The sequence below is a fragment of the Populus trichocarpa genome, chromosome 17 (genome assembly GCF_000002775.5).
Source record: "Populus trichocarpa isolate Nisqually-1 chromosome 17, P.trichocarpa_v4.1, whole genome shotgun sequence".
Classification (NCBI taxonomy): Eukaryota; Viridiplantae; Streptophyta; class Magnoliopsida; order Malpighiales; family Salicaceae; genus Populus; species Populus trichocarpa.
Genome location: NC_037301.2, coordinates 1,731,038 through 1,742,936, shown reverse-complemented (window position 1 = coordinate 1,742,936; position 11,899 = coordinate 1,731,038). Strand labels below are relative to the sequence as shown.

At 34.6% G+C, this 11,899-nt stretch overlaps 1 protein-coding gene across 2 annotated transcripts; it reads right to left on the bottom strand.

The window, feature by feature from the left end:
• Positions 1–4,052: 4,052 nt before the first annotated feature.
• On the bottom strand, positions 4,053–9,208 carry LOC18106879 (uncharacterized). 2 transcript variants are annotated; one of them, XM_024589042.2, is made up of 4 exons: positions 7,203–9,208; positions 6,469–6,777; positions 5,660–5,754; positions 4,053–5,096 (listed from the first exon to the last, which is right to left on the bottom strand). In XM_024589042.2, exons 1-4 carry the CDS (start codon positions 8,133–8,135, stop codon positions 4,247–4,249), a joined length of 2,187 nt encoding a protein of 728 aa, XP_024444810.1. In that variant the 5' UTR covers positions 8,136–9,208; the 3' UTR covers positions 4,053–4,246. The 2 variants fall into 2 exon arrangements, with proteins under 2 accessions (XP_024444810.1, XP_006372831.2); XM_006372769.3 differs by having other exon boundaries at positions 5,660–5,751; positions 7,203–9,204.
• Between the last annotated feature and the right edge of the window lie 2,691 nt (positions 9,209–11,899).

Below are 11,899 nucleotides of genomic sequence, written 5' to 3'. Positions count from 1 at the left end.
CGGACCATGTCTAACAGAGTCCTGTTTCTCCTTTCAGACACACCATTCAGTTGTGGTGTTCCTGGGGTAGACAACTGTGTTACTATCCCACAGTTCTTCAAATGATGATCAAATTCATGGCTCAAGTATTCACCACCACGATCAGATCGAAGTGCTTTTATTTTCTTGCCACTTTGAGTCTCTACTTCATTTTGAAATTCTTTGAACTTTTCAAAAGACTCCGATTTATGTGACATAAGGTAAACATACCCATATCTACTCATGTCATCAGTAAATGTGATGAAGTATCTATAGCCACCTCTAGCTTCTGTGCTCATTGGCCCGCATACATCAGTATGTATTACGCCCAGTAGTTCAGTAGCCCTTTCAAACGTTCCTTTGAAAGGTGACCTTGTCATCTTGCCCATCAGACATGATTCACATGTATCAATGGATTCATAATCCATGTCTTTTAGAAGTCCATCTTTGTGGAGCTTCTTCATGCGATTCACACTAATGTGACCTAATCGACAATGCCATAGGTAGGCCTCACTCAAACTTTTTAACTTTTGCCTTTTGTTATTTATGTTATATAATTCTGATTTGAGATCTAATACAAAGAGTCCATTACTCACTCGAGCAGTTGCATAGAAAATATCATTCTTAAAAATAGAAATACATCCATTTTTACTGCTAAATTCAAAATTTTCATGATCCAATACAGCATAGGAAATAAGGTTTTTAGTAATGCAAGGAACGTAATAACAATTATTCAGTTCTAATACTAAACCAGAAGGTAAAGATAAACTTAAATCTCCTACGGTGAGTGCAGCAACACTTGCTCCATTTCCAACGCACAGGTTTATCTCCCCTTTCCTTACTTGTCTCCTATTTCTTAGTCCCTGCACATATGAAGTAATGTGAGCACCACATGCAGTATCTAATACCCAAGTGGGACCATTATCTAATGTGAGAACATTGGTTGTCATAATCTCAATAACATAAATACCTGAAGTGGAACTCACAGTCCCGTTCCTCTTGTCTTCCAAGTACTTAGGACAGTTTCTTTTCCAGTGTCCTTTGGTTTTGCAGTAAAAACAATCATGATCAGCAGCCACCTTTGGCTTCTCACCATCCTTGGGTTTGGCAACTTGCTTGCTTTTCCCTTGGTAATTGCTCTTACTTTTAGCCACCCTCTTAAATCCCTTCCCATTGTTGACATTCAGAACTTCCTTCTTCTTGTCACCAATTATATTGCCCTCAGCATTTTTAAGCATGCTATGAAGCTCATTCAGATCATGCTTCAGACCATTCATATGGTATTGCATTCTGAATGGTGCAAAACCATCATGCAAGGATCTAAGAACAATATCAGTGGCCAACTCTTGGTCATATGGGGTCCCCAGATTTTCCATCCTCTTGAAAAGCCCAGTCAGTTTAATCACATGAGGACTTACTGGTTTTCCCTTCACAAGATGGCTATCAAGTATAGCCTTGTGAGTCTCATATCGCTCTATCCTTGCCTGATCCTGAAACAACGTTTTTAGTTCAGTTATGATAGAATAAGCATCAGAATGCTCAAACCTCTTTTGCAAATCAGGCTCCATTGCAGCAAGCATGAGGCAAGTTACAGGTAATGCCTCAGACTTTACCCGAGTTGCTGTTGCCTTTTCCTCATCTGATGAGGTATTGGTCACAGTAGGGACAGGGGTAGCTAGGACGTCCTCACGTCCCTCGGACCTGAGAATAATTCTCAGATTCCTTTCCCAATCAAGGAAGTTCGTTCCATTGAGCTTGTTTTTCTCAACAATTGAGCGTAGAGAGAATTTCAAATTATCGTTCGACATAATCTACAAAATATAAATGACATACAAATCAGTTTATGTTTGATATTGCAAATACTTATAATTAAACAATTTTAAAATAAGTAAATGCACATTTTATTCAAGTTGTTATTGTCCCTTATGAATAAAATGATTCCAAGATCCCATCATAGACAAGCCCCAACGTACTTTTGCACTGCCTTAGTTCTTGTGTATTCAAGGTAAGTAACAATTACTAATTATAACTTATTATAATTCTTGGTTGATGATCCACATCCAATGTAGGATTCATCCCCATGCCTCAAGATCCAAAACTTTGCCTTTTGGTCTCTTGTTGGGTACAACCGTATCAAGATTTATGAACCCCCGTATAGATTCACCCTCACGAGCCTAAGATTGAGGTAGGACACCCTCGCTTTTGCGAAACCCATCCAACCAAAACCATAAACTTCATGGGTTATGACACGGAAAGGCATTGCCCCAATTTTCTGTAGGAACTTAAGTTTTTGATTATCTTTTATTTATAAGTGAAAACTGGCATAAATAAAGACAATGCAAAATAAATAAATAAAGCATAAAAAAAATATGCAATAAAAAAAAAAATGATCCTAGTATGGCCCCCAAAAAAAAATAATAATTAAAGATCTAATCTTCTTTTGTCTTCATCCTTGTACCCTTCATGGATCTTCATCCTTGAACTTCATGGACTTTCTCTTCTTTGTATTACAAAATTATTTACAATAATCTAATTATTAAAATAAATTACAAAAATATAACGATACGCAGATCGTATTTCTGGGCCATACTAGTCACCTTATGCATGCAATATATCATAATATAAAACAAGCATAAAAAAAAAAAAAAAAAATTCTTAATTTAAAATTAAATCCTTACATGGTATTAATCATTATTAATCATAAAATGCAATTATTAGATAAAATTGTATGAAAAATATATAAATGGGATTTCCTAACTTTTAGGAAACAATAAAATAAACCATATAATATTGACTCCCTTGGGGTTTGTCTGCACATTTTAAAATTGGAGGAAACAAAACAATTTTGCTTTCTTTTTAATTAAAATCGTAAAGGCATTTTATTATTAAGGAGAGGAGATCAACAGCAAAAGTCATGTACCATATGTTTTGTGTATCTCCCTCCTAAAAATTCATATTATATTCATAAAATTCCATGGGCCAATCAAAATCTTCATTTTAATTTTACATTTTATCCATATAAAATTCACCACCAATTTAAATCAAGATCCGCATCAAATTAACAATTAATTCATTGATCCTATGAATTTATGCAAGATAGCTCTGATACCATTGTTGAAAAATTAGATGCATTAAGCGGAATTTCAGATCATATCTAAACATCTAATCGTAGAATCTTCAAGCATAATTGACAGATCAAAGTATTGTTCATGGAAAATACCTATTGATGCGTGAACCGAGTCAGATATGGTGGTATCTAAAAGGATGAGAGCCCCACGTGTAGCTCCTCTATTTAGTCCACACGAGCCCGAATAGATCTCTTGCCTTCGACTGCTAGGACGAATGGACAAAGGGAGCAATCAAAATTGCCTTGGTTGAAAAAAGGAAAAATGGTGGTCTCTCCTTGCCCCTCTCCCAATTTTGAGAGCAGCCAAGAAAAAAAAAACCTATATATTCAAAACCTCTTTCATTTCTTATATTAGCCTTTCCCCGTACGTTACATGGAAAGATTTTTATTTCCAAAACATGATTTTCTAAAAATCATTTATATATTCCATCTTCAATGATGGAGATGTTTTTTCCTTTTATGGCACATCAATATATAGAAAATGTCATTTCCTTTTCCAACGTACGGTTTTTAAAGCAATAAATAGAAATGAAGACTTTGTCCTTTTATCAAATAAAAGGCTGTATGAATAACTCCATAATTAATCATATCTAATATGAATAAATAATATTTATTTTATTTCAGAAATAAATAATATTCTTTATTATTAATAATATCTAATATGTATTAATAATTAACCATTTTTTTTTCTTTCGTTGATCTAGTCCGTAATCTCTAAGTGTGTGACCTCATAGGACCCAATTATAATAGCTATAGGTTTAACCCTATTAATCGTAGTTGGCTTCTAGCAAAGCACTACGACTCCTAAAATAATCAGATTAAATTATCTCCGTTAATTTTCCTATCCAAGTTTAGTCATTGCACATTAATTTAAAGGACACAATTCCTTCAAAAAAAAACCCTGCACTTACAACAAATGCTTTCTTTGATAATTAATAGTGATCTATACCTCAAACCCATGTAGGATTTATGTACATTGATTAGAACACTGAGCTCCTAAGCCCACTTGGCTTGGTTGCCAAGGGGCACAGCTTCAATGGTATGTTACTATTATATGCATCACCAACACTGCATGTGGCCAAGCTACAAAAACTAATAGTATCACCTCTTTGTTTTAGTGTCTACAGTTCGGATCGCCAGTGATGATTGTGATCCACCACCTAGTGCTGCAGCAGCTGATTCAACGTGTGTAAGAAGATACTCGTAAATCTTCTTTCTTAACCTGTCAACAGTCTCTGATGAAACATGGGGTGCTTCTGCTTCATCCTTGTTCAATCCAATCTCATCTAACCAGTCATTCACACTTTTAAGCTGCGTCAACATCCCTGCTATTTGGCCATTATCTGACAAAGCCGAGGTATCCACATCGGCATCCAAGAACCTCTCAACAAATCCCAAGAACCAATCCTGGGATTCCATCCGCAACATTTCTGCCAAGTCCACTGCCTCGTCAAGGCCATTTCCTTTGATCCACTCTCGTGGAGGTTGGGGTGGCACCTTTTGAGTAATGGCAGAATTATCCCCTGGTTTGCGAAAAGCTCCTGTTGCTACAAGCTTGGAGCCAACCATTGGACGGGCTTTCCCTTGAGTTTTTGTTGAGGTATTCTTCGAAGAATTTTCAAGGACTAAAATGGATTGATTGCTGGCAGTAGGCTTTGTACCAAGAGTAGGAGTTGTAGAATCTTTGGTAAACACTGAAAAGGACGACAGATTGGTGGTCAGTGCAGCTTGGACCCAAGAGGCTGCATGTTTACGTCTATCAGACGTGACCTTTAGTGCTTCTTCAGATGGATTGTCATAGGAATCTGGGGATGAACCAACTAGAGTAATTTTAAAAAGAGAATCGGCAATCAAGCGAGAATTATTCAAGTTTGCATGAAGAGTTAAAAACTGCTCCACAGCAGGTTTTGGGTTATCTTCCTTAGCAGAGCAAGTCAGCTCTGCGTACATACTGCAAGAGAAAAGAGGCACAATACAAAATGTCAGAAAAAAAAAATTAAAACTGAAATGTTCATACACTAGAAAAAAACTGAACATAGATTACACATCCGAGATGTCAAATCAAAGAATCCCCTGAAAATAACTTTTCTCATATTCTCAATATCTTAATCATGCAAGTAGAACTCATGTTGATCTCGGTTTGTCCAACATTTCTCAAATATGGACTGGATGTAGTCCAAGCTACAAAGAAATCAGAAGTACAAGTAGAAAGTTTTGACATTTTCTTCTTCTTTTTATAATTAACCACGCTGTTTGCATATAACTACTCTTTGATCCATAGAACCTTCAACAGTATTTGCTATGAAGTTTCATATTGGCCCGGGAGTCTTTTGACCAATTCATGAGTTCATTTTTCTTGCAATTGATGCCTTATAGATCAAATGAAGCTGTCTTCATTTACCAAGAAGACCGCATCATTCATCCTAAACCAAGCTATACAACTTGATTGCTTGTTACAGCCTAGAGATCTAATACTTCTACCCTTGTTGCCACTATTTCTTTGAGTAGTTATACCTTAGACATCGAAGTAAGCTCTCTGCAGCAGTTGCCTCTTGAATAGCCTCTATTGCTGCCATCTGTGCAGCATCTCTATGCTTCACAACTTCCTGCTATAAAAAAGGTGTAGAGATATGTGAAAATTGAAAATATCAAAGTAATTAAATTTAATAAATCTTCTAGAAGACCAGAAACCAATTGAACTGAATGTTACAGATAATAACTGTGGAATCAAAAGAATTGGCTCTTAACCACTAAAATAATTAACGTATCAGCAGTGTCCCTAAATTATGTGGAAAACTTGCATTTCCCATGAGCAAATCACTAACTACAGAATGTATGATGTGGCGTTGTATTATACATTGATATTTACTTACAGTCTGTAAGTTACAGATGACTATGCTGCTATGAGCAAACAGCTGAAAGCAGAAGAATTAAGGTTTAAGTGGCCTGAGGCCCCTGCCTCCAAGGTTCAGGCCATGTATTCTGTTATCATTAATTCAAAACTACTTCATGAAGAAATGCTGGCTAAAAAGTACATCACACTTTCTGTTTTGAATTCTTTTGATGATGGGATTGTTTGGGAGCGACACATTTGGACTTTCAACCTCCTTGTCAAAGGAGGTGTGGCTACAATGTTATGCTCGGGCCATGCATAATATTATAAAATAGCTCAACAGAATGCTCTTAAGCAGCACAGTGATTCAGCACTCAACAAACAGGTAACGTTAATAAAGTCTAGAAACTCAATCATATATACCACTATCTTTTTTCTCTCTCGGAAAACAGAAAGAAAGCCCATGAACTTGTCAAAAATGAAGTTTTACCTTTCCAAGTTTGGCAAGAGAAGAGGGTAGTGAACTCCATGAAACACTTCCTTCAGTCAGTCTTCTGCTATTTATCGAGACCTTGACCAGATTTCCTGGTAACCCATTGTTAGCATGTTCTGATGATTTCTTTCCAACACTTGTTCTTAGCTTATTTGCCTTGTCTTGTTCATCCAAACTTCCATTTGCAACATTTTTCTTGGTAGATATCTGAATTTTATTCTCCTCTTTAGACGACTTGGCAGATACTTGGGCCCTATAATCCTCTTTAGATGGCAATCTCTCACTTGATGTACTTTTTCTCGGAGTCTGCCATGTACAATTAGCTTAGATGGCGAGCATGATAATTCGACAAGGATGAGTTGGGAAACCAGTGACAGTGAATTGGAGAATTGCAGTAAACAGCACAACATTTCCAAAATCTCCTTTGAGTCCCATAGGTTCAGGACCTTTTGGGTCACACAAAATCAGGACACTATTAAGAGTGAGATAAATCAATTCAACAGTTTACCAATCAAAAAGGATTTAAGTTTGAAAAAAAGGCTCAAGTACTGAATATTTAGGAACATTGAAAACCCATGATCAAGAAAAGAACGAAATCAGACTTGGCCTGCCTGTTACTCCAAATTTATGACAACATTTTACATCTAAACTGAAACAGGACATTTTTTCAAGTACATCTCAACCAAATCACAGTCTGCTTAAAGACAAAATCCATGTATAATAATACTTACAGAAATACTCCTAGCTTCAGGCTTTGAATCATGTCTGGCAGCTGTCAATTTCGAATTCTCTCTATGCTTCACCTCCATATTCCCCTCCCAACTTTTCCTCAAGGCTTTTGCCCCCAACTCAATCCCCTGAACAACATTCTTGATCACCGGCACCCTCCTTGCAGTGGGACTGGCCCCACGAACAGAACTTGCCTTTTCTACAATCCTAGGTGATCCCTTGTCCAGTCCCTTAACCTTTGCCTGCAGCCGAACCCCATTTGAAAACTTCTCAAATGAAGTAGGCAATGAATAACAACTAGTCGGGGAAGAAGGAATTGATCTTGAACTCGTTGACTTAAATTTTGCCACAGATTCCTTCTTCGAATCCAGATTTAGTGTAAGTTTTGACAATTGAGACTTTGATCTAGTCAGAGTCGTCTTCTTATCTGACAAAGCATCCTTATTAGAATTACCATTCAGTCTAACCCCCACTGATTTATCCTTTTCTCCAACATTCGTACTGCTCAAAACACCCCTTCTAGGTGATTTGGCTTTCCCCACGTGATTATTGTTGAGAAAACCAGGAGACTGCGTTGCTACAATATCTTCAGGGCTCCCTACACAAGGGTGCCTCCCTGGTACTGGCCTAACCCCTCTAAGAATAGGTACTGGTGAGGCTGATTGAAGCCTTTCAACATGAATAAATTGGCCTAATTGGATTTTATCACTAAGAATTAAATCATCATGCTCATCAGGCAAAGACACATAAGTCGCATGAGATGAATCTGATACCTTAAGATAAAACCCTTGATTAGGAAATAACTCACCACCTGCTAATGCTGGGACAATGCTCACCACTTGCAATAAAGATGACCTGTGTTCCCCAGCAACCTTGACATCTGTATTCATGTGCTGCAAAAGCTTGAGTAACACTCCAGGTACAAGACTTGCCATTTGTTAACAGGCCTTCAGTTTGCATCACTCAAAGGATACCCCAGATGGAAAACTTGAAGAAATATTTGAAAAGGAAGAGTTTTTGCAATGCCCAGATACTCTAAGGATACCCCTGATGGAGAACTTGAAGAAATAGTTGAAAAGGAAGAGTTTTTGTCAATATTGAAAAAAAAATGCAATTTGCAATCAAAGATTTTTACTTTTCTTCAGAAAAGGAAAGAAAGGATCACCCTTTAGACCCAAATGAAATTTGTTACTACAAAAAGCTTTAAACCACATATCAGTTTCAAAAAAGTGAGAGAAATGGAATGCTCAAGATCCAGATTAGAAGAACAAACAAGATACCAACCAATACATAAACTATGAACAAAACCAAGCCCCAGTAATAAAGAACCTAACTAAAAGTAAATATTAGACACCAAAACCAACCAAGATGGAAACTTTTTTCAAGAAAATACATTAATCAATAAAAACAAAACAAACCCAGAAACTGAAAACTCCTTTAAAGATGCTTTCAGAAGCAATAATGGTGTCCAGCTTGGCAGAGGCAACTGAAGTGCGTGCTCAAAAACTTAACAACTCAGAAAGAGAAAAAGGAAGACTCGTAAATAAGATTTGGTCTTCCTTTTGCTAACAACTCATTACAAGAGACAACCAAGATAAGGAAAACCCGAAGGCAAGTTTGCAAATTTATTTTGTAAATCAAAATGGAGTTAAAAAAGGCAACCTTTTTTTTAATACAAAGCACACAAAGAAGCTAAGCTAGTTCTTGACAGGTGCAGCATGTAACATGGGATATGATATCATGTGATCATAAGAAGCTGAAATTTTTGCAACATACCGATGAAAAGCTAGAGAGAATAATTTGATGATGCCAGGCTTAATGTATGATTGGTATGTATTGCACAATCCAGAGAGAGAAGAGGTGTCAGAGCCTGACACATTGACATATGCACAACAACTTGTAATGTGTCCAAGTAAAAAAGATGAAACCTGACCCACTTCAACTAGCTCTCTTTGATTGGATTGAGGAATTCAATCCATGAATATAAAAAAGGATTTGTAAATCGTACTTAGTGAATTGGGAGTGTTTGTTTTTGTGGATTTGGACTATGAAAAACAAAAGTCTCTTGAATTCTTGCAGAAACTGTTAGAGGAATATTACTGTCATAGAATGTAAGGATTAAGTTACTTATTTTGTCAGTAATCAATCTATGGAATTTTTTAAATAATTAAATTTATTCCTTTATAATTCCTGAATTTTAAAGAATTTGCTGCTTTTAATTTAACATTAGTCCTCGATAAAAAAAAAAAAAAGTTTATGAATTAAATGGTATGAATTCATTAAAGGTAAGAAGAATATACATGATCTATTTAAAACACAATTGATGAACACTTTTTTTTTAACTGCATATAAATGCATTGTATTACACACATACTTACAAATGATGACTTGATGTTGTTTGACTAGTTTTTTTAAAATATAGTTTGGATTTTTATGGATTAACGCGGCTATTTTAAGCATTAGGTTGAGGTGGTGTTTGAAAGTGTTGTAACGATTGTTTTTTAAAATATTTTTTACTTAAAAATACATTAAATTTTTATTTTTTTAAAAAAATTATTTTTAATATTAACATATTTTAAAAATATATAATTTTAAAAAAGTTTTTTAAAATTTTAACAAAAAAATAGGTTGAAACTCAATTTTAAACACCTCATAAGTTTTAAAACAAGATATATTTAACAAAAAATAGATAATCTTGAAAAACGAAAATTGATATAAGAATATCATCATCGATTAAGTTATATGTAACATTCAAAGAAAACTAAAAAATAAAAAATAATAATTTTGAAAGTGTGTGTTATGCTGCAAATGGGTGCATGTGCTCCGCAATTGGGGGTGTTATTTACAAGGTAAAGGTTGTCGGCTACCTGAAAAGGTTGTCACATCCCTAAGATAGCATGGCAGTTGCCATGTTGCATTCTTTTATCTTGTTTCTATTCATTTTTTTTTTATTACTCTATTCTATTATCTTGGAAATAACTTTTGGTGTTTTTTTTTTTCTTTTACCGATAAGTCCTGTTACTCACCATCACACTATCGAGGCATGTGGTAGATTTTTTTTTTTTTCCTGTTTGTAAGTGTGGTTATGATTATTTTTTAAAGTGTTTTTTATATTAAAATATATCAAAATGATGTTTTTTTTATTTTTTAAAAATTATTTTTAAAATCAGCACATTAAAACGATCCAAAACACATAAAAATATTAATTTTTAGTAAAAAAAATTGAATTTTTGAGGAACGCGATTTGCACCGCGTTTCCAAACGGAGTCGATCAACTCGGTATTTGATTAATTAATTTTTAACCAAGTTTTAAATTGTTAATTTAAAATTAATTTGATTGATCCAACAAGTAAATTTATAACTTGCTTGATTTTATTAAAACTCGGCCATAAAATCTTGATACTTTTTTATTTTAATTTTTTTACAAATCAATGTTATTTTGATTCTTTAAAAAAAAATTAAATTAACTTATTAAATATGTGATTCAAAACCCACTAATTTAGTTTAATACCTATGATTCTTCTTCAAAACTTTAAGGAAAACAAAGAATTTGTGACCCCATGTTGCAAAAGGAAGAGATAAGCACTTGATTACAAAGGTAAGTATTCCTTTCCTTTAATCTATAGATCCGTAGAAGGCATAAAAAAGGAATAAATCTTGCATATAAAAGTTTACATTTTAGTCCTGATGAAATCTTGATTTTTTTAATTACATCCTTCAAATCATTTGTTTCCTAATTGCATATAAGAAACTATGTGTTTCTTTTTATTGCCTTAGGTCTACTTCAATTTGTGTTTATAGATTAGGTCCCAAGTTCTTGAACTTTAGTCCTAGCTCCTTGGATACAATATTATGTCATGCTCAATTTTAATAATAAAAACATTTTTTTTGTTAGTAAATAATTTTAAAGGCATGTTTATATTTATATTTCAAAAATATTTTTAAAAAAAATTAATTTTTTTTCTTTGCTTCAAATTAATATTTTTTTGGTGTTTTCAGATCATTTTGATGTACTAATGTAAAAAATTATTTTAATCCATTTCCGAGCGAAAAACACATTAAAAAGTAACCGCTATTACTCTTCCAAACACCTTTAATAACTTGTGTAAGATTATGTTTAAAAGGGTATTAAATCTTGCGTGAGCTGTCGATTTTTGTGCTTAGCTGATTCACTTCTCATGTGTCTTCTTTTTAGGGTTTGTTGGTTTTGCCCCCACACCAATTTGGCTCTATCTCATGCAATCAAAACATATGATCATGCTTGATTTGGGCTATCTTCATAGACAGAATTTGCCCCACAAAAAATTTGTAACTACTATGAAGATTTCACCTCACAGTAGAAAGATCTCATCGCTACTGCATTATCTTGTCATGATTCATTTAGATTCATGGCTTGTGTTGCTTCATTATCCACAATATTGATGGGTGTGCGTGCTTCCATGTTGATTTCTTGGATATTGTTCCACAACTGGGGATGAATTACCTCTCCTGCATGGTGATTTTGTTACCGTAGTAGTTTCTACAGTGTATTTGGATGGACTTTTAAAGCATCCATTTCTATCAGATTGCCTTTTCTATCTGATAAATTAACTCGCAACTCAGTCAACTTGATAAAAACTATGTTATTTTGCGGATTTGCTTATCTGGACAAGATTCTGTGTGATGACAGGAATTGTGAACTGATAAAAAAGAGAATTGC